The sequence below is a fragment of the Carassius gibelio genome, chromosome B12, assembly GCF_023724105.1.
Source record: "Carassius gibelio isolate Cgi1373 ecotype wild population from Czech Republic chromosome B12, carGib1.2-hapl.c, whole genome shotgun sequence".
Classification (NCBI taxonomy): domain Eukaryota; kingdom Metazoa; phylum Chordata; class Actinopteri; order Cypriniformes; family Cyprinidae; genus Carassius; species Carassius gibelio.
In genome coordinates this window covers 13,674,395-13,698,520 of record NC_068407.1, presented here as the reverse complement: position 1 = coordinate 13,698,520, position 24,126 = coordinate 13,674,395, and the positions used below count along the sequence as shown (strand labels likewise).

Below are 24,126 nucleotides of genomic sequence, written 5' to 3'. Positions count from 1 at the left end.
GACGTAAACCACACCATAAAAAGCTTAAAAGAAACATTAATTTCTGCACTAAAATTATTTTTAATCAATTATCATGGACATACAATTAGTTATGTTTATGATTTACAAGGTGAATAAATTCCCGTATCGATTATAAAAATGATATTGTTTGAAATCTAATATTATAACAAACAAATTCATATCATATATGGATCGAGCACGACAAAATAATTACATATTGTTACTATATATTGTTATCGTTACGAATACTGTTATTCCGTATATGTGTTTAAGACGTGATGCTTTTTTGTAGTCAAATCATAATTTCACCAAGCGCAGTAACGCAGTTATTAAAAGTGAAAGAAACGTAATGTAAAACTTGTCGTCATATGCTTATTATTACTACAAAGGACTGCGCTAAAGTACATCAGGGGGTATTCTGTTAAGATGCTAGTGATTTATAATTGGTGTTGGAAGATTTGTTTACCATATTTGGGAAGGTAGTGGCATAGCTCGAATGGGAATTGGACAGGATCGACCGTCATTCATAAATTCTGCCTTCTAGAACCTAACAAACAAAGCGTTGCATGGTGGGATATGTAGTTTCGGCGTTTAAAGAGCAACTTAAACACACCCTGCTATTCTTGTCGCGTAGTTTATATATGCCTTTTCTTTCTTTAAGATTGGATATTGTCAAATTGTATAAGCAAAATCGTCAATGTCGATCTGGAATGCTTCAACATATACATCAAACTAATGCACTGTCATCAGAAACACAACAAACGTGGAATCCCGACGCATACAATTCCCATGGCCTCCGCCCCGCTCTGATTGGCTGCTCCATGATGTCAATCATGTGGTGCTCGTTACACCAGCGCTCCTACAGTAAATATTTGTGTTTGTTCAACCGGCTGTAATGGTGGACGACTGAAAGAGAAAAGCGGAGAGGCTAAATCTCAAAAATCCGATCCAGGGTAAAACACTATTGTTCGTGGCTTGGAAACAAACACCAGCGAATATGGATGAACTCAAACATCAAGTTATGATAAACCAGTTCGTCCTGACAGCTGGATGTGCCGCAGACCAAGCGAAACAGCTTCTGCAAGCGGCACATTGGCAGTTTGAGGTAACGTTAAAGCGCAATGTAGAACACACTATGCATGCCTACGCTAGTGCATTGTTTATGTGCTGCATTGCATTCTCTTTCTGTCGAGTGTCTGGTTGCCACTGCTTAATAATAAATAATAACAATGACCGAGACATGTTTCAGTGTCCCCTTCTTGGACATTTAAAATCTGTTAATGTCGTCTGCATATGCTTTATTTAGGAATAAAACGGCACTAAAATGCATCTCTATAGTATAGCGATTGCGATAAGCTCATCAGAGACTACTATCCAATTAGAGTTTACTCCAGATTAAATACTATAATCCTTCCCCATGCCACACTGTACGATCTTCCAATGCTGTTCTGCAATGAAGATGACCGCAGACAGATTACACTCCACAGAGTTCAACACTGATACAAATGTTGTGCTTTTATTATTTTGTTTAGATCAGCCTAAATCCTGCAGCCATTCTCAGCTCTCTAAAATAAGTGAAACTCCGACAGTTTTCCAGTCTAGCGAGGTATAAATATGTTTGAATATTATTAAACCGCATGCGTGGTAATGCTGTGTTATGATCTCTCACTCACAGACAGCCCTTAGTGCCTTCTTTCAAGAGACAAATATCCCTTACGGTCACCATCATCAAATGGTGAGTATGAAAGCCGTCACCTCTGTTTATAAATGTTTATTAAATGTTACTTTTTTTTTTATTACACGCGTCTGTTATGTGACTATATACGTGTTCCGTTTACATCGTGGCTGAAACAATAACAATGTAAAGCTGTAGCCATAGTGTCGGCCATGTTGCGGAGAGACGGGGCTTCCAGAAATAAACACACACACACACACACACACACACACACGGGCGCTGTGTTCAGTGTTATCACTGTAGTGTGCCGAGGTAGGCAGTATTTCATTGTTGCGGCCATTATTTATTTTTATTTTTATTTATACTGAAAGTATCACGAATGTGGGCTACCACTGGTCAAGCAATAAGCAAGTCTCTTTTTGAACAGGACTAGTGTTTAATAATTCCTTTATGAAAAAGAGGTACATGGTATGTGCATGATGATGACGGAGTTCTGGAACACCCCACTGTCTCTTGTTTTCCTGGGCATATCCTTAACACTTTACAATAAGATCCCATTAGTTCATTTTAGTTCATGGATTTACTATAACTAACATTTTGCAATTAATTCGTTACTATTTAATAATCTGTGTTAACATTACTTAAAAAAATACAACTGTTCATTCATTGTTAGCCCAGGTCCGGTAAATAATGTCCGGTAATAACTTTTGATTTTAATAATGTATTAGTAAATGCTGAAATTAACATTAATTTGTAAAATTAATAAATGTTTGTTGTTATATTATGCTTTATTTTTCATTAATTTGTGTTAACTATTGAAATTGTGTTATTCAGACTTAAAAAAACAGTTATTATTACAGTTACAGTTATTGTTTGATATTAAATATATTTAATCTCATAGATAATGCTGTTGTGAATTGTGGGTGATTTATTATTTGGAGTCTTTTGGAGTTTTTTTCAATTAATCTGTTAAACAGTTATAAAATTGTCAAAAATATTCATTAGTGAATCTGTCTGAATCTGAAGTATAAAAAAAATTCAAAGCTAATCCTATATGTCTAGAAAAATGGCAAAATATAAAAAGTGGGAATTAAAATAAATAAATGTGTTGCTAAAACAGAAATGATAATGTTCAGTTAAACATTGCAGTTCACCCCATGTTTGTGTCTGTTTGAGGTTTATTGATGTGAGTATATGGGCCATAAATGGTTTTGCTGAAGCATAAAAGTACCTACAGATCATTGTTTATCGCTGAACACAGAGTAGTTTGCCCACTGCATCACAGTTTAAAAAGATCCAGGTGAAAGCACAAGAAGCAGAGGTGTGATTTTGTTGAATGCAATTGAGTTTGCACTACAGTTTCCCCTGCACTAGCACACTTATTCTGATTGACTGAAGTCATACGTGCATGAAAGAGTCAGCAGACTAGCATGCTTCCCTCATTGGTTTATATTCAGGATTCCCTCATTGGTTTATATTCAGGATTCAGACATCACACTTAATTTTCATTACCAAAGAATAATGTTTTATACGGAGCACAATTTCCACATTTTGAGAAATACACTTTTGTATTCTGTCCAGTGAAGCTCTGACCATGCATGAAGTAAAAAGAGTAGCCTTAGTAACATGGTAAGTTATTCTACGGTTAAAGTAAAGTAATTAATACAGGATTTAACACACAAAGGGTAGAAAAGTCTCTTTTCCTGGCATTGGGGCTGAGAAGGAGGGGCACAAGTTCTGGTAACTTTAACTGTGGTTTGTTCCAGGGTGTGACCTAAGAAAGAGTTGGCAGTGTTTTAATTCTCCTGTACCTTACAGAGAGGGGTGCCGGGGAAAGGTTAGAGTAATGACAGGACTTTATTGCAGTTAACTGACAGTTTGATTAAAGGGATCATGGCGTGAAGCTCCTTATCTTGATGACCTTACAGTCTCTGTAGCTATAAAAACGAGCAGATGTTCTCTCTTGTCAAGACTGTGAATTGGGGAAGTGGAACAATCTGTGTGAAACATTCTAAGGACAAAACACAGGCTGAGAAGTCAATAAACACCGGAATGTCTCATCAAAGGCAGTGTATACAAAGTATTTCACTCTGAAACAATGATTATATTTGAGTTTTTGGCCTTGAGCTGATTTTGTGGTTGGGTTCAGAAAGAGTAAACCACATTTACAAGCAATGTTTCCCAGTATGCTGTGAGCGTGAAGAACCGTGCAGTGCACATGGGTTTAACTGGTAAGCATGGCCCAGATTGCCTCGGCTGGTAGATGATTTTAGCCCCCGGCAGAATTCAATCCCCAAAGGTAAATGTTTGTAACATCTATTCAAAAACATATCACATCATGTTCTTCTATAATCAAAATAGCCTTTCCGATTACTCATCGGAAGCAATGCTAGGAAAGCAGGCTATTTTGTGAGCATTTAACTGAAATCACAATTTGTGCTGACACACTCTTGAAGCTTGTCACTGCGGGACTGTGCATTGTCTCTTGAATGATAAACCGCTCGTGATGTTCATCAGTCGCTTTGGATAAAACTGTATGCTCATTTAAAGCCACGGTATCAGCTGGCAGACCTACAGTTTGTGAAGTATCTGAAAAAAAAGGAGAAATGTTTCATTCAACAAGCTTCAGTTATATAATATGACTTCTGACAATATATATGGTATGTTAGATTATTTAAGGCCCATTCACACCAAGGACAATAACTATTACAGAAATGTTAAGAATCATTCTTATTCTGTGAGCTGCATGTTCACAGCACAGCTATACTGTAGTGTTGATGGCACAGAAAAAATGATATTGTTGGAACCAATTTTCTGTCACTGACAGCCATCCAGAATCCTCCCATCTTTAAAGAGCTGCTGGGGCATTTAAAGCAATTGACGACACGCAGTGTACACTTATAGTATGGTGTGAATGCTAATTTAGTTATCACAGTTTTTATAGTATTTACCCTATTTTCTAAAATCATGTTATAAATCTTATTATGAACAATTCATATTCATTTTTTTTACATTTTGACCTCGATCTTCCAATTATGCCAACTCCTGTTGAGTGCTATGCTAAAACCTCAAAATCCAGTCAAATGATGCATAGGTTATTTTTATTTTTCTTTCCTTTTTAATAAGCTGTTACACTCTGATGTAGGTTACAATACAGAAGAACAGATTTATTTATTTTTATTACGAAAAAATGCTCTTGGATAGCGGTCATAACCCTCAAAGATTTCTTTCAGTTGGACGACATTTAAACTGTTATGATTGAACAACTTTTGCTTGTTTACAATCACTGCACAATCAGTTGGCAGAGGAAACTGCAGCCAATATTAACCGCTGTGTCCTTGATTTAAACATGCACCCCATTATAAATCAAGTCTTGTTTCATTGTGAAATTAGCCTTTTTGTAGACAATACATGCCTGTTGTTTTGTACTGAAATCCCTCTGTACAGTTACACTCAGGTTGATAATCAAGCCTTAAACTGGGAGATCATTTTTTTCACATATGTGTAAACACTTAAACCTACATAAACACAGCATAATAGAGTGCAGAGATCAGAAAAAAACTCTGCATCTCTGCAGTATGTGATTATAAATTACTGTTATCAAAATCAAAGCACCTCCTAAAGGCATTGTCTGCCTGCTTGGTGACAACGCGCAGCATCTCCATTTTCTCAGAGGCTCACAGATACGCGTACAGCAGATCAGACAGTGTTATACAGTTTTGTGTTACAATGGAACGCTGCAGTCAACCGTCAATTATCTCATTACAAACCTTATCATTATATTTCATGCACCATCTGCCACAGTGTGTTCACTTTCCATAATTCCAGCCCTGAGTCATGTAGACATGCATGTGGAGGATGCAAAACAGCAGTTGTACTACAACTTCCATGCTATGCACAAGAAATGAATTGCATCACAGTTTTAGTTCAAAGGAATTCGAAAGCTTTCCTTTGTTTTTATGCTATATATTTCTAGCTCTTTCCAATGGAGGAGAATCTGCTTGTTTGTGGAATGGAACAGCCTGGCTCATTGAACAAAAGTAAAGAGGAACAAGCTTTATGCTGTCAATTGTATGCTGTTTATGCTTAATGGAGTGGCAATTCTTTCTTGCAGTCTTGTGGCTTTTGTGTTTTGGCTGATTTTCAAAACGTGTAATATGTGTGGTTTACCTTATAGCAGGTTGGTTTGGTTCATGTCTTTAGTTAGTAACTTTTTTAAATTCCTTTGGGAAAAATGCTTCTGGATCTGAGGCGGCTGAAAAATTGTTGCACTGTTGGTCTCGTTTTAATAGAAAGAAACTACTCAAAAGCGTTGGGTAGTAGAAGTTGATTTGTTTTTTCATACTTTTTCTGATTTCAATGTAATATGAAGAGATAAGTAAGCCATTTGTAGGTTATAAAGTAAAACCACTCTGGGTTTGTACACTGTAAGAGAAAGAATCAACATGATGCAATGCATAATTCAAAATATGGGTAAAACATCTGTGAAAAAATCATATGCAGTTCCTTCATATTAACACAGTACATTTGCGCCCTATTTTACAGCCTTTACATTGTGTAGTGCTATCTAAACATTCTTTGTTTGAGAATCCAGACCAGCAGTGAGTGTGGGGCTGGGTTATCTTTTTGACCGACCAATGGAAGACAAGGGGTGTGTCTAAAAAAGAAAGAAAGAGAGAAAAGGTTTAAACATTCACTGGGTTTCCAAGTTAATCAAATGTAACGAACAAAAAGGAATTATAACAAAGTGGACTGGGCTGTGCACCGCAGGTTCTGCTTTTCCACGCCAACTCTGACCTCATTTCTAATCAACAGATCTGTCCTCACAACCAAAATATTTCCATAGCAACCCAGCTGTCGGCCGGAGCACGTTTGTTATGTTCACCGCACCCCTTGAAGCACACTGTCAATGTTTCTGAATTATGGAAGATCTGCAGATGCATCTGCTCTCGGTTTGACAGCCTTGTTAAGCCACTGACCGTCGTCTTCTCCACATCTGCAGCAGCTGTCCAGCTGGGTGATGCATTACTGGATGCCATTTTATACGACTCTCCCCAACAGTTTCATAGCTGTTTTTTTAATCCCTCTGACTTCCTGTTGTAAACACTCTTGTGAATTCAAAGGCATCTAGGGACACGGAAGTCCATTTGAGACTTTTGACCAGCCACGATGTGGTGATTGTGGTGGGTTTCGGAGAGATATCCTTTCGGGTGGGTCAATAAAAACTGCAAGCGGCAGTATTTAAGGTTGCTGACTGGATGTTGCAGTAAGACAATATGGACATGTTTCTCATACCTGTGCAAGGGCACACTAGGAAGTATCCCAATGTAATGCTGTCCATTCATTTCAGCTTTCATTGACAGAATTTCTTAGATTTACCCCACATATTAGTCCCAATTCAACCCCAAGATTGCTGCCTTGTGCAGATTTGTGGCGACCTTTGAAAAGTTGTTTATTTTTGGTGATGTTGTCCTGCCGCCGAAAACATGGCAGGATGGCGGGGGTGCTCTCATGGGGCCTATTGTGTACCTCTGTAAATGCGCGATTTGCTGCGGACAGAGGACAATGAGTTCAGAGAGGACAATGGGGAGGTCACAGAAGTAATGGAGAGGCTGAACGGCACACAGAGGAAGGCAGAGCGGGTGATGCCAGGGCAGAGATGAGAAACAGGAAGTTGAACTGTTAGAAGAGCACCAGTCAACACCGGCTGAGAGAATGTGAAGGAAGGGAGGGAATGTTGGAATGATCTGCTGGGACCACTTGGCAGAATTACATTTTGCCACTAAAATGTTTTAGCTGCTCGTCATACGGTTTAAAATGGGTTTTATTAGTTAGGAATGTTAAAGATGTGTTGAAAGTTAGGGAAGTATGAAAAAGGGGCCTCTATATGATACAAATACATGAATGAGGGGAATATCATGAAATCAATGAGAATGATTTTAGAGAGCACAATATTTGATTTATTTATTTATTTTAATTAAAGAGTGACAAGACAAACTGCTACACTACTGTTCAAATGAAATGCATTTGAAATACATTTATTTTATTTTAAGTATACTACAAATAGACTGACATATTTATGTACGTAGTAAAATATACTGTAATTGTACTTTTTATTATATAACCTGGTATACTTAAAGTCTGCTAAATTAGAAATATCTCGCATTTAAACGCCGATATTACTCAAAGGTCATATAATCATCATCAGTAGTGATATTACAACATATTTTAGGCTTAATATTAAGAAATGTGCATTGTACACAAGTAGTACTCCATAAAAGTTTAATTATAATTTTTACATCAGTAAGTCTCAAGCGACATGTAAGTAAATACATGAATAGATTTAATCTGTGCTTAGAATGAAATAAATGTTTTTTAATATATTACCTTTTACTAGGGTAATTTTGAAATAAATGAATACTTTTATTCAGCTAGGACCTATTAAACTGATAAAAAAGTGACAGTAAATACATTTGTAATGTTACAAAAAAAAATAGCCTGCATTACAATTTAAAGTAACTTTTGCTATTTGAATGTTTTTGATCAAATAAATAAATACAGCCATATTTAACATAAGAGACTTCTTTCAAACACATTAGACATCTTACTGACACCAAAAAGTGATAGAAAATGATAAATGATGTGCATTATTCAAGAACACAGTTGTGATTGTCCATCTGTTTTGTTTTTTAGATGTGCACCCCCGCAAACACGCCGGCAACGCCACCAAACTTCCCAGACGCCCTCACCATGTTCTCGCGCCTCAAAGCCTCGGAAAGCTTCAACAGCAGCAGCAGTGCCAGCATGGCCACCTCGCCCCCTCCACCTCCAGTCAGCTGGGGCATGACCGGACCCGTGCCCAACCAGCAGGGCTTATGGACTCAAGGGCCTTCCCCCCAACAAGCCCACCCGCCCCCAGGCTGGCCCTCGGCTGTCAACCAGCAAGCGGCAACTGAACAGAAGGCCAGCGTCGCCATGGAGGCCGAGAGATGAGGGCCTGGACTACACGGAGCGAGGGTCAGGGGAGGGTCGTTTTTTCTCTCTCACTCACCAGACATGGAGAGGGAGAGAGCTACACCAAGAATAACCAAGCAACATGGACATTTACAGAAGCGGAGCGATAGCCAACACGAAGGTAATAAGAGAAATAAAGAAACAAGCGCACATTGTATTACTAAGAAAGAGAGCAAGTGAAATTTACCAAGTTTTTTCTATAATAAAAGAGTAGTTAAACGTATATGGGACTATGATCATTGCGCCCGTGGATTATTTCTGGTATTTTCTCAAAGATGGACATCTAGCATCTAAGGCAGCAACTTTTCTCACATTTTACTTTTTATTCTTTTATCTGGTGTTCTTTATGCAAGACGAGAGTTGACGTTGCATGTGGATTAGCGATCTGTTTTTGCGTTTTTTAACTTACTAGTATTCAATGCAAGCATTCATGTGTACAGTGTGTGAGCCTTGCACACTCAAACATTGTGTATCGGACTTACATTTTCTCTCCCCATTGGATTATGGGACTTTTTTTCGTACCTCACTGGTCACCTGACTCTACTCAGCCAATCAGGGAATCTCACTAGTTGAACACCCTTTTTTCGAACTCGAACCGGATTTTCCAGGATGCTTTGCTTCACCCATTACGCAGTAACTCACTGATGTCCTCAAAGATTGTTCTGAAAATTGATTCTGAAAGATTTAGATATTTTATAATCATGGCTCCTAGTTTTTTTTTTCAATCTGTTTTGGGGGGAGCTGGTTAGCTGGTTTATCAGACTGTTGTTTCTTAGCGGAGGAGAGTAAATCCATGGCGCTAAAGTTACATTAAACCAGACTACTATTCAACATGTTTGTAAGCAGACTTGCCACTTTGCATGACGTATTCATATGTATATCATATTTTGTAGTTTCTTGCTTTTAGGGGGAATTGTACATGAATGCTTTTCGGGAATTCTGTCTCATTTCCAGTTTTAGAAAGAGGATGGGAACTCCAATTCAAGTTGCAATTCTGTCTCAGTTTGCTTTTTCTATCGACATAAAAATGATAAATCTGTTGGTGAAAAAAAAAAAAGAAGTTGAATTTCTCATTTTATGAAAACCATTTTCAAAAAGGAATGCTGTTAGTCATTTTAATATTTACTTTGTCTTATTTTCCACTTGCAACTATTTCTGCTCAAGCTTTTCTTTTGGGTCGCTTGTTCCCAAAGGGTTTTCCATGTATGTTTTCCCCTGTTTGACTGTATTGATACCATTCCCACAATATTTGTGGACTACCTGATAATTAACTTATCATTGTTTGTGTTCCTAAATAAATATTGTATGTCCTATGGTGTGATTTGTTCTTCAGTAGAGACTTGTTGTTGATGTACTGTAACTGTACATGTCAGTTTATACAAAATTTTAATATACAATAATTATAATTGTGGAATTATCATTCTTTATGCTAATAGAAATTAAAGTGAGACTGAAGTGAGGATTTTGAGACGGATATATGAGAAAAATTTATTTCCTCTTTACTCTTAAAACTCAAATCATCATAACATTATAAACTGACTTTAAATCCATTAGGTCAGAGCAAAAAAAAAAAAAAAAAAAAAGTTTTATTTAGTGTTATGTTTCATTACTATTTCATAATTAGTATTATGAACTACCTACACTAGTCTTCAAAAGTTTGGGGTCTGTAAAACTAGTATGAGCAAACATTTGTTCAATTGATCAAACGTGACAATAAAGTATGATGTTACAAAATATTTCTGATAAATGCTTGACTTTAGAATTTTCTATTCACCAAAGTACCCTGAAGAAGAAGAAAGTAGACTTTTTCACAAAAATATTAACCCGTACAACTGTCTAATGCTGCTGAAAACAGGAATTAATGACAGTTTAATATATATTACAATATAGAATTGTAATCATATAAATGCAGTCTTGGCAAGTTTTCTTTTTAAAAATATTATGCAAATTTGTCTTGTTTAAAAAAACAAGTAAAGAATAATAAAAAAAATAAAAGATAAAATAAAAAAACTGATTAAGAAAGTGTTTAAGGTTATTTGGATTTTCAGTGAGTTTATATTCAAATAAATGATAGAAGACATAAACGTCCAGCAGGTATTTATTGTCTGGTTAATGCAGAGCCGCTCCAGAGGTCAGCAGGTTCTCAGGTTGGATGTCCTTGTTTCACCTCCAAATCAAACACATGAGAGAGAGAGAGAGCTTGAATCTGCTTCCGCCCTCTCGTCCGCTTCATCACAGCGCTACTGTTCTCTGTGTTGGTATGTTTTTCGGGGCGTGACTTGGAAACCAAAACTTTGCCAAGTAAACTGCCGTTAGCATGCACGGTGCTGTGGAGTGCCAGGTTGGCCTGGGCCTTCACACTGCAGCGATCCTCTGAATTTGATCTGTAGTCAAATATAACAGCACACCACTCTCGTCTCGATGTTGGCCTCTGAAATGGTCGCCTGCTCTCTGTTCTGTTCCCACGTTACCGCTGGCACAATGTTCTGCATAGCAGGGGAGAAGGACAGCGCAGATGTCTTCCTACTAAGTGCAAACATCGTGCTGCATTTTGAAAAGGAGTTTGCGGTAAGGTTTGGGATGAGGTAGGGGAGGGGCCGTAGGAGCTTAATGAATCAGAAAAGGTTTGATATCAGATGACTCACACTGCCACTCCAGGAGCCTGTCAGGAGACGTCTGCTACAGTTTGGGCTGGAATGAACGGGTGGGCATGAGTCAGCAGGATATGGAGAGTGAGAGATCTAATTTCTGCATTAACACCTACACCCCTTCAGCTCAGTGGCCCACCTGGAAGCTCAAAGTGTGTCCTCTTCTCCTGACCTTCCTGTTGGGATTTTTATTTTTTATTTTTTTTTTGCTCACGGCAGTCAGTTCTGGGTGCTTTCTTTCACACACTTGTGCTGTAATTTTATGTGACTAATCTCTCTGAAACCGCAGGAATATGACATCATGGTGGTGATTGGTTGGTGGCACAAAAAGATAGTAAAAATCTATCTATCTATCTATCGGTCTGTCTGTGTCTATATGTCTGTCCATCTAATATGTTAATATATTATGACTTCAATGAAATAATTTACCATTTTATATGTTTTAAAATATAATTTATTCCTGTGATGGCAAAGCTGAATTTTCAGCTGCCATTACCCTAATATCAAAAAAATAATGGTGCTCAATCATTTTTATTATTATTATCATTGTTGAAAACAGTTGCTTAAAAATGTCACACATTTAAAATATTCTTTGATGAATAAAAAGTTCAAAAGAACAGCATTTTTTTTTGGAATGAAAAAGAACAGTTTGTAACATTAGAAATGTCTTGAAACAAGCTGGAATTCATATACACACTTGAGCTAGAAAACTTTGTTGCAAAACATGACTGATTAGTAGATTTTAACACACAATGCATGTGATGCTTTAAAGTAATTTTTAGTAAAACAGTTTGAACAAAACTTCATCTGCGTAAGCTAAACTAACAACAATGCTGAATAAGTCCCCGGAGCCCAAAACATTTATGTTTGAAAGACACAAAAAATGGATATATAAGATAAAAAAACCCACTAATCATAAATGTAACTTGAAATGAAATGAGAATGAAGCCAAACAGAAAATTAAAAAAAAGAACAGAAGCATCAAGCAGTGCCACACTCCCATTATGTAATAAAAAGTGATAGCCTTTAACATTTGCATTTATGCACTTGGTAGATGCCTTTATACAAAGTGCCTTTATTGCATTCAATACATTGTTGTTAATCATTTTATGGATTTACTGGGACTCAAACATATGACCTTTGTATTGTTAGTGCCATGCTCTTCTGTTTGATCTACAGGAACACTCTTGTGTATCTCAAGAGTGTCTGCTTGCTATCCACACAGTCCAGCTGGTATGAGTTTGTGTTTGGTCAGACTACAAACTGCAAGCACAAGCAGATATCTTTATATCTCTCTGCTTATAGAAGATCTGATTTGTCCGCTCTCTTCCTTTAGGCTACATGTGTGCATATACGCACATGCACGAACCGACTCGCTCACAACACTATCTGCAGTGATTCCACACTCTCTGCCTTCTTTAAGCTGCAAAGTCTATTTGTTGCTATGAACTGTTTTTATAATCAAATCTGAATTTGATTTTGAACAAAAAACACAAATGAACGTACCATTATGCCCCACTGGGTTCAGTTCAAGTGAGATGATTTTTAGTATAATTTCATAATACAATGACTTTATCAACACCAAAGGCTGATTGATTAAGCCTGCAGCAACTTTGAGCATAACAATATTTATAGGCTTCTTTCTGTTCCTTTGTTCACTATTTTAGCCCCTTTCCTTTGCCCCTCCCACCCCACTTCATCCCATTGCCTGTTCAAGCACCGCCCCCCAGTGGTGTCATCATCCCAGATCACGTTTGGCACATGTGCCTGCAGCAGAGATTGGACGTCCTATTCTGTCTGTGACATATTGTGCAATTCTATAGATAGAACAGAGAGAGAGCTGGAAAAAAAAAATCGATGGATCAGAGGGAAAAAGAGCAAAAGGGAGACAAAAAGTGGAGGTGGCAAAAAGGGAGAAGGGTTCTACTGGTTTTTCAGCAGTGCTGTCCGACTCTCATGTATCAGGCTTTCATTCCCCTCTCATTACTCACGGCTCAACTCCAGCTGCTCACTCTCAAACAGGAAGTGCCTCTCAATGTTCCACAGACATGCTCAATGAGCACCAGCGGACATGTTTGGACACACGTCCCTCAGCTTAAATATAATCAAATATAAGAGAAGTACTTTATTTCAGCTAGCTGCCAAAGCAATAATTTCCATTTTCTTTAATATCGAACTAAAAACTAAAACTTCACATTATTACTATAATATTACTAAAACTTACAATATAGGCATATATATATATATATATATATATATATATATATATATGAAGAGTTCAGATGCAAAAACCTCTAAATGCCATCTGAAATTTTCATCTAAAATTAGGGTTTTTATCAAGCGCCTATGCTTAGGTTGAGTCATTTTACTTTAATGGCAATGTGCAGGTCCTTTTCCAGGCTATTAAAGTGAAATAAGTGAACATAAATATAGGAGCCTGAAAAAATTCCTAATTTTAGATGAAAATTTCAGATGGCATTTAGAGGCTTTTGCATCTGAACTCTTCATATATATATATATATATATATATATATATATATATATATATATATATATATATATATATATATATATATATATATATATATATATATATATATATATATATATATATATATATATATATATATATATATATAAAAAGAATAGAAATTACAAAAACTTATGAAAAGTAAAATGAAAATGAAAAAATAAATATCTAATTCAAAATATTAACAAAAGCTATAGTACATCAATGATAATATAATAACAGTTAGACACATTTCTCTAAACTAGAATATTCTAGTAAATCTGGCCACACCATTAACTGCCTCTAAAGTAGACCTTAATTGTATATGAATTTCATTTATTTTCAATCTTCTTCAAGGTCAAATTGGCTAAATCGATGACATCCGTGGTCCAGAACAGCTCCTCATGCTACAGTCCACTCTGTTACTGTGAAAGTCTGTCCTCTAGAGGTGACCGACAGCAAAGGATCATGGAAGTGTTTTAGCCAGCATCCTTTTGAATCCTTTTGAAAGTGTGTTCTAATAAAGGTGAATTAAAATTAACCAATAAAAAAATAAATGTTATAACCTAAACATAAATAATGCCATGATGCTGATAATTTTTCTTACCATTCCGTATATATATAAAAAAAGGTTTTAAACCTGACTCAGACGTACATAAAAATATATTAAGGAAGTGGTATTTATCTCTGAGCATCTTCATGTTCCATTCTGAAACAAGCACTAAACATTTCCTACACACACATCCAAACCAGTGTACAGTCAGAACGTCACCCCTTACTGCAAATTTGATTATGAAAATGTATTCAAACCAATATGGAAATTGTATATTGGCGTGTTTAATTCCCACAAACAGAAACGGTGAAAGATGTTGGTGGCGGTGAATATTTTTTGAAGGGCTGGGTGGCATTCACTGTGAAGCTTTCTAAGTTTTTCTTCATTATTCTTTTTTTTTTTATTGTCATCTAATCTTTTTTGATTGACATTCACAGCGATGAGGCATAAGAGATTATGGGGAAATATTCAAAGACTGCAAAATACTCCAGCATGAGGAGAACTGCTAAGCAAGGACTGCTACAGGAATTAAAAAAATATTGAGTAAACTGATCATTCTCTGATCAATTCTTCAAACTGTCATCATTTCCAGGACTGGAGCGGGACTCTGACTCGCCGAAACAAACAGCATCCTAGTGCCTATAGGTAATGTGATGTACCCATGATTTATAGATTAAACAGTGTATGTTCATTGACAATGTTTTTTCTATCATTTAAATGGGCTTTATGTCCATCATAAATGTTGCCTGAAACACTAAAAACTGAACAAGTAACACACATAAATGTACAATGCAGTGATGCACAGAAATGACCAAACATTCTTAAACAATTTCATGCATTTGGATTGCTTGAATATCTGGCACACGTTTTCTTTAGGCAAATTCTTTTTTATTATTTACCTAAAAAAATGTGGAAATAATGTGTTTGAAATTTTTTTACAACTTTTTCTAACTTTGTTTTTAACATTGTTCAAATGTCAAACATTGTATCTGACATTAATGGCGAGAACTGAGGTCAGTAGAATATCAATAGTTAATTAAAAAATTACACAATGTTTTGTCCACAAGATCAAAATGTTATTTCCAATTTTCTTGTTACTGTCAATTCTAGAGACATCGTGGAGTTTGCCCAGTTGAGCATGTGTGCAATGATTAGCAAGCTTGGATTACGTGCACACTTCAGAATTAAAATGCTATCTACATCAACAGAGCCAAAAAGAAATTCAATGGAAATTGGATTGAAGAGCTCACAGGATATTTGTTTGGCAAAAGCAAATTTCCCCTTAATAAAATAACCAAGTAGCCTATCACTAGATTTCAAAGCTTTATTTGTCTATGTCCAGTCAGCGATATATTCAAGTGAACTATCACTATCACACCTGTGTAATAGAAAAATCGTTTAGATAAACATGTTTCGATAGACATATAGGCTGTTCATTATTTTCAACGTTTTAGAATATTAGTAAAGCAATAATGAAAACTAAGACAAGAATTATGCATTACTCAAAAAAGTCACCTTCATGAGAGTTTTGTAGGACTTCACATGCATGTTCAGCACATGTTGGCTGCTTTTATTTCCTCTCTGGTCCTAACTATAAGTTTTGTAAAGAATTTATTACACAGGCACAATTTGTATTTATCTGAAAACACTTAAGCAGAATCCTTATGGTCAAATGGTTTTTAATATAAAAAAAATCAGTTAAGCGTGGCTACGTGTGACTGTAAATGTTTGGATTTCTGCATTTATTACTCATAAAATGTGGTCTGATCTAAATATAACTCCCAATTATAGACGGACACAATCTGACTAAACTAACAAATGAGATTCAAAGTGTGGGTCGCATAGGTGACCTGCCCAATTAAATCTCTAAGAACACAGTCGACAATCCTGAAAGAAGTGAGAGGAAAAGAGCAAAGGACCTGCTGAAGTCTCTACAAACTGCTGAAGTCTTTCTGCATGCATACTATCAGAAATCACTGGGGGGAAAAAACACTAAAACAGGCCCACCTGGACTTTTCACAATGCTTTTGGGAAAATGTTTTGTGGAGAAAATGCACAACACTGTTTAGAGCAAACCAACTCCAAAACCTAATATGAAGAATGGTAGAAGGATCATTATGGATTGACACTGCCTTGCTGCTTCAGGGCCAGCCTGTTAGGACACTTTCCAATCATGAAAGGATGAATGAATACAAAAGTCTATCAAGAAAAAAATGTTTGTGATGGTCGTTGGGTGTTGTACCAAGACAATGGCCTAAAGCATAAGTCTTTAGTCCTGACCATAAGTCAATTAAGATGCTGCGGTATAACCTAAAGAGGGCTGTGCATAAAATCTTTTTTTTGCTTCAATGTTTCACTTACTTTCTCCACCCTATGCTGTGATTAATTTCTAAAAAATACGCAAAGTATATTTTTAAATTAGTTTAATCAGATAGTGTTTGTCTATAATTGTGGCTTCAATTTAGATCACACCACATTTTATGGGTAAGTAATACGGAAACCCAGATCACTTTCACCCACCTGCGACCTAAACCACAGACTGTTGTACGTGAAGAACTGTAGGGATTTGCAGTTTTGAAGTGCGGTCGAATTTACTGTACCTGTGAAATTTCGCGAATGACCACACCTTTATTTACACGGCCAAAAGGTAGTCTATATGTCTACATATAAGGTTGTAAAGATCCATGTAATTTCTTCTATAGGGCAATGTGCTGTCACTATGTACTATAGTACTGTGACCTCAGAGCTGCCACAGGGCTCTGAAAAGGATGAAGATGCCTCAGACCTGAGTAACATCCTCTTCAGACGACAACAGCTGCAAAACCGTCTTCAGTTCCTACAGGAGATCCAAAAGAAGAACAACAGAATCGAGGGTAATGGAATAACACTCATACACCCATGATATTGCTAAAGAAAGGACTCTAAATAATAAAAATAAAAGTTACTTTAATTAAAACATTACTGTGGCATAAAGTGCTTGAACTAGTCAGACTAGTTGTTAAGAATTATTCAATTGGTCCCTGGAAATATTGTTAGACTCAGATGGCCCTGTGGACTTCAGAGTAGGAGCAACAACATTTGGTTAGTTCACTGCGCAATAAAACATGCAAAACAATTTAACGCAATTATTCTTTCGAGGACCTGCCGACTTCCAACTACCAGGAAATGAGCATTCAAATGGCAATGACTGCACTCTTGACTGTAATCCATCTGCGTGCTTACATTTGACTAGTTACTACAAACAATAATCTGGTTGCTTTACATTTTCTTTTTTCTTTTTTTCTGTCTTTTTAGGATACCTTGCAAATGAAGAGGGCCCTACGGAACTGGACAGAATCGAGGAGGAGTTGAAGCTACTGGAGCAAAAAGAGAAGGATCTTGTTCAGAAAAATAATCAATGTTTGACAACACAGAGCACAGACAAAGGCATGTTTCTACATTATACATTAGAAATATTTAAGACACACACACACACATATGCATATACACACACAAAAACAAAACCGAAAGGCAGAAACGAACTTTAACAAAATGTAAAATTTCAAATTATTTCACATTTTAAATAGGGTGTAGTCAGCTAATATGGACCATGTTTTGGTAAATGACTTATAATACAATAAAATAAGCTATGCATGAGATCTAATGATATTTTTATAAATTACCATGGGACTCTTAAATATTTATATATATTTTTAAATGGCAAAAAGTAAAGCAAAAAACTGTTTTCAGACTATGAGAGTTAGAGTATCAGCAGGTATTTTCTTGAGCCACAGCACAACATTCAGGTAAAATGGGCCAATATAAGAAGAGAACAACACAGGTAATTTCATCTGAAATCATTGAATTTTGAACAGTAAATTGACACTATTGTCTTTATTGTCATAGCAAAACAGTAAAATTTTGAAATTTTTGAATAGTAGATGGTATAATGTTACAAAAGCTTTTTATTTCATATAAATGCTGGTCTTTGGATCTTTCCATTCATCAAAGAATCCTGAAAAAATTTACTCAATTGAATAAAAAAAGTTTCTCAACCATAAAATCAGAATATTAGAAATTTAGCTTTGATCACAGGAATAAATTACAAATAGAAAACAATTATTATTTAAAATAGCAAAAATATTTCAACATTTAAAAAAATTAAACCTCACTGTTCAAAAACATTTTACTGGTAGTTTTTTTTTTTTTTTGAAGACTAGATTTTATATACTTATTTATTTCATTTTATTAAAGTTATAAAAAATGTATTAAATTAAAAAATAAAAATAAAAACTAAATCATAATTTACTGTAATTAAAAGCATCTTTTGATGTAATCACAAAAAAGCTGAATTTAATTACCACTTTTTTTCTTTAAGTATGGATGTATGGGGCACAAACTAACACAGGGTTATTTGTAAAAGACATGGTATAATATTTCCACATATGATAGCATAACAAAATTTAAAGCCAAATGTCAACATATAGAAAAAAAAATGTACCAAAAATCTTTTTAAGATATCAATATTATTTATTTACAATAACAAACATTTTTATATATGGCTTAAGTGCATTTTTCATTTCAGTTTTTGGTGCCAATTTAAAATGTGAAAAATCTGCTATTATTTGAATTGCCAATCTGTTTTTTAGATTTTCGATTTATTAAAAGGGGTCACAACATGTTTTTTATTTTATTTTTATAATGTTAAAGTTTTTTGCACAACAAAAATAAAATAAATAAGGATAAAAATATAAAATATGTGGAAAAATTATTATTTTGAACGCTCATTCTGAACCTCTTTAAAATTACTTGTTTTTAAGGGGCATGTTCTTTAAGGCTTCTCAGTTATCAGCCGCTGTTATGATTGGCTAACATCAATGCATAGGAAACCTCCATATTGCGAGTGTGTTTTGACAACATAATCAAAATAAAATGATAATTTCCAGACAAAGCATTATTGTAGATCATTTACTTACGATTTGTGATGCAGCTGCAGTCAGATCTAGTGGAATTCATGGCAGCATCCACTGGCAAAGGCCCACCCATGAGGCCATTTAACCAACATGTAAAACAACCAATCATAGTTCGTTTCGTTCATCGTCAAGTTTCAGGGCGTGGAAATGTCACCACAATAACAGACCGGTGTGTAAATCCCTCTGACGTATTTTAAAGATTCTATGCCGCAAACTGAAAATCCAGCATTTAGTTGATCCTGATAATCACTCATCATCACAGTTGTAAACACGGTGGCTTTCTTCTTTCTTGAGGGGGGTTTGCTGCCATGGTATCTTTGTTTCTATGCGGAACGTTAAAGAACGCGACAAACATTTCTCACAAAAATCCTGTAGATTTCAACCAATCCAATGACGTCATCGACACTCCTGAAGTGTTTCCACTTTTGTGTCCCATATGCATCAGACGTTTAGCCAACGGTCCATGGGTGTGACACCTGAGGCTAAGACTAGATCTAGTACCATTTCATCTTTCAACAAATGTTTTTGTTAACTCTCCATGACACTGTGCCTTGTTTACAAAACAACATGCAAATAATCCGAAATGCCATTAAAAATAAACTATCCACTTGTTCCTTGCGCTGGGATCCTTCTAAAATCTGTACAGAGACATGAACGAGCTGTTAAACCAAATGTGTCAAAGCGAACGTTCTTATATATACAAACTGAATTGAAACCATATTTTTTGTGATACTGTGGTTTTTCTGGGACATTCTCAGTCATAAGTGTGCTAATGTAGCATTAATTATCCAGTATTATATTGTATGATATACTTTCTGTGACAGATGCAATTCAAGCTCCAATCCAAGGGCTCTATGTTCTCCCCGTTACTGCAGAACCTACTTCTCCTACCACTGCTCTTCAAGAGGAAAAAACAGGTGAAATAATAATGTTGCAAATGTAATCTTGTATTATATATGCTCCAATCCAATAAATATCTATATATTTGTCTTAAAGAAACCATTTCTCAATTAGAAAACACAGATAAATTAATATAGGAAGGCTGCAAACGTAACAGTAAAAGATTAGTTCACTTTCAAATGAATTTTTTCAGATAAATTTACTCACCCCCAAGTCAGCCAAGATGTATACGTCTTTCTTTCTTCAGTCAAAAAGAAATTAAGGTTTTTTTATGAAAACATTCCAGGATTATTCTCCTTATAGTGGACTTCAATGGCTACCAAATGTTTGAAGGTCAAAATTACAGTTTCAGTGCATCTTCAAAGGGCTCTACATGACACCAGATGAGGAATACGGGTCTTATTTAGTGCAACTATCATTCTTTTTCAAAAAAGAAAAAAAAAAAGCTCTGTGATGCATGTATGACTTCACGTAATACATAATCCAGTTGAAAAGTTAATGCTTCACGTAGGCGGAAGTACCACGTGAAGAGGAATGTTCAAAAGTTGTTGTATGTTCAATGACAAGTATTTAAATTTTTTGACTTGGTCTTTGCATGTTTCGAAATTTTCAGCGCTATTACGTATTACATGAAGTCATGGATGTGCAAGGCAAGCATTTCTGTTTACAAACCATATACTTTTTTTTTCCGTTTCACTAGATAAAACCCTTATTCCTAATCTGCTATCATGTAGAGCCCTTTGAAGCTGCACTGAAACTGTCATTTTGACCTTCAACTGTTTGGTAGCTGTTGAAGTCCACTATAATGAGAATAATCCTGGAATGTCTTAATTTCTTTTCTACTGAAGAAAGAAAGACAAACATCTTGGATGCCATGGGAAATTTTAGTTTGAAAGTGAACTAATCCTTATAATTATCTTGTATAATATACTCTTCATACCAAATGGAAAAGCTCCAATCCAAAAGACGACGACTTTATATATCTTTTACAGAGACAATTCCTCCTACCATTGCTCAGCAAGAGGACAACACGGGTAAAATAACAGTTTGTTACATACATGGCACATATTTACAACTTGACAAGTTGCGGGGCAAAAACCATTGACAAATGTCCAGGTTAGATCGCAATAGAACTGATATATGTTGAATGAATAAACAAAATGAATGTGTTTCGCCTTCCCAGAGACAGTAGTAAGCTTGGACGATGTCACCATGTCCCCAGCAAAAGTAAAATGCCCTTCTTGCAAGAAGACTGTCAGAACTGAGATCTACTATACACTGGGCAGCAATGCCTTTCTCTTTTGCTGTCTCTTATCTGTGGTAGGGTAAGTACTCTGTAGTGAATAATCAATACGCACACAAGCAAAAGTGCTGTTGTTCCAAATATTGCAAGTTATCATGACCATGCTGATGTTCAGACCAACAGGACAACTGCAAGTGTAATATTGCTTTAATACAACTGTAAACAAGAAGTTAACAATTTACTTTTTAACCAGAGTATTGCTGAAAACATACAGTTTGATGAAACCTAATTACACATTGTGCATCTATCAGCAACGCTTTCCAGAATATCTGAATGCTATAATACAAATCGAGTGAATGATTCAATGACTCGCTTGTAAAGATAGGGATACCTTTCTCAAAAAACAAACATATTGTAATCATTTACACACTCTCATGCCGTCATGTCACGGAAGCTTAGAAAGACATGAGAGTGAGTAAGTGAAAAGAGTTCTGGCTAACTATTTATTTTATCAGTGCTTTGAATAAAAAGTCCATTGATTCACTTGGCTAATCAGATTCGAGAACCAGAACTGTTGTATTATTGGTCACATGTACATGTTGTATTGAGTTTGCATTTACATTGACCTTCTGTTGTTTCTGGGGCAGGTGCCTGGCCGGATGTTGCCTGGTCCCCTTTTGTATGAACCGCTTCAAAGATGTCACCCACAAGTGTCCATCCTGCCACAAAGATATATGTTCAGTAAACAGAATTTGAAGCAAAGAGTAATACACTTATTGATCTGCAATAACACACCTGTGGAAACCTCCAGAAGAGCTTAAAGCTGAGCAGCTGGATTCTTGTCTCTGTGTTGGGGAAGTCATGTAGGCTTTGATATGTGGTGAAACTACTGTACAAATGAATTCAACTATAGTCAAGTTAAGCAAATAATAATTGACTAAGAGTAAGAGGATCTACTGTGCTACATTAATATTGAGCAAATGGCCACTAGTCCAGCCGTGTATCAACCATTTCCAATATGTCTTTAGTGTGATAGAATCATAGTCAAGACTAGTGGTTGTAGAAGTAAACAAATCATGTACCTCTGGCTCATTCTGAATCAGATTTGACCAAATCAGTGGTTTAGACTCGCTCCGTACACTCCTGCATTTGGATCAATTGAATTTTATTTCTTCGTTTCACAACTTCTAAAATGTAGTGCAGTACATGTACGTTCCTCCAAAATGGAGGAATAATACTTATAGTAGGCTTATTATATTACATATATACAACTATAAGTACTATTTTTCATATATATTATATGTAGTAAAAAAAAATTATAACAATTTGCTGCAGTCATGACAAATGTGGACACAGTAACAATGATTTGGATAACATTCCAAGCCATTGAAACAGAATATGTTTATCAATTCAACATCTTATATGACAGTGTAATTAAACCGGATATCCAAATTGATATAACCAAGTTTGAGTGACATCTGTGATTCTATAAATACTAGTTTGCATTCATGTAATAGTCATGGAAATGAGCCTGGAGAACTGTTTGTAGGAAGAATACTGTATCAAATGTCACTATGAAAACAATGGATTGTTTTTGTATTTGAAACCTTCTATTATACATGGAATGTTAGCATTTGAAAATATGTATAATATTAAATATTGAGAGTATAAAAACAACAGTTTCAGCGTCTCTTATGACAACAATAAACAAAGAGACAAGTTTTGCATGTCATTCCTCTGCTATATTTAAGAGACTAAAACATCCTCTACAACAGTATTTTCACAATACATCAAATTTCACTGATACGTGATGGCGTATATATAATCGTATCTTCAAAACTATTCACAAAATAGAGCTCATGGATCCGCCAAACATGTATAAAAATATATATTACATCCATTAAAATATATACACAATGTGCAAAACATATGGTATGGTGTGATATAAATGATGATTGAGCTCCCGCTTTGGAGCACGTTCGTAGGAGGCAGTAAGTATCACCCAGTGTCTTCACCACTGATACATAATATACATCAATATTTGATAAAGAGCATGACATCTAGATGAGTGCAGCAGACGATGCTGAAAACAAGGAACTAGGAATCCTAAATCTATACCAGAGCAAGAGCTGAGCTTCGACATCCTAAATGGCAAAAACGCAAGCCACGGGTTTCTAGAGCTCAGCCAGAATAGGCCCCCATGCAAATTAGATGAGGTATAAATGAAATGATGCTCTGATGCTCCTGCATCTACTGTATACAGTACAGCACTGTATATAAAATGCAAGTTAGTGCTTTACTCTCCAACAGAGAATGGGACTCATATATTGACTGCAAATGCAAATTTATTGAAGATTTTTCAACAGAAAGATCCTCAACCACCTACAATACCATTCAACAATTTTGACTATTTAAATTTTTTTTTTTTTTAAATCTATTCTTCTCACTAAGGCTGCATTACAATCCAATTATTACAATTTAAAGCAACTGTATGTGGTTTTGTGTATTTTGTGCACTTTGCAATTAGTGGAAAGTAAGTGGAACTCCCTGTCATACATATATCACTGTTGGTGTTACAGTGAATGGCAGTACACATGCATTTGTTGCTGCCGTAAAAAAATCTGCCCTTTTC

General features: G+C 35.7%; 1 protein-coding gene across 2 annotated transcripts; it reads left to right on the top strand.

Annotated features, from left to right (window-relative positions):
* Positions 1 to 684: 684 nt before the first annotated feature.
* Positions 685 to 23,050, top strand: LOC127968908 (UBA-like domain-containing protein 1). 2 transcript variants are annotated; one of them, XM_052570328.1, is made up of 8 exons: positions 685 to 1,105; positions 1,676 to 1,735; positions 13,250 to 13,257; positions 17,130 to 17,272; positions 17,694 to 17,825; positions 20,176 to 20,268; positions 21,444 to 21,576; positions 22,142 to 23,050. In XM_052570328.1, the coding sequence occupies exons 1-8, from the start codon at positions 998 to 1,000 to the stop codon at positions 22,248 to 22,250; spliced, it is 786 nt and encodes a 261-aa protein (XP_052426288.1). In that variant the 5' UTR covers positions 685 to 997; the 3' UTR covers positions 22,251 to 23,050. The 2 variants fall into 2 exon arrangements, with proteins under 2 accessions (XP_052426288.1, XP_052426287.1); XM_052570327.1 differs by lacking the exons at positions 13,250 to 13,257; positions 17,130 to 17,272; positions 17,694 to 17,825; ... (1 more) ...; positions 21,444 to 21,576; positions 22,142 to 23,050 and adding an exon at positions 8,369 to 10,002 and having other exon boundaries at positions 862 to 1,105.
* Positions 23,051 to 24,126: the final 1,076 nt, after the last annotated feature.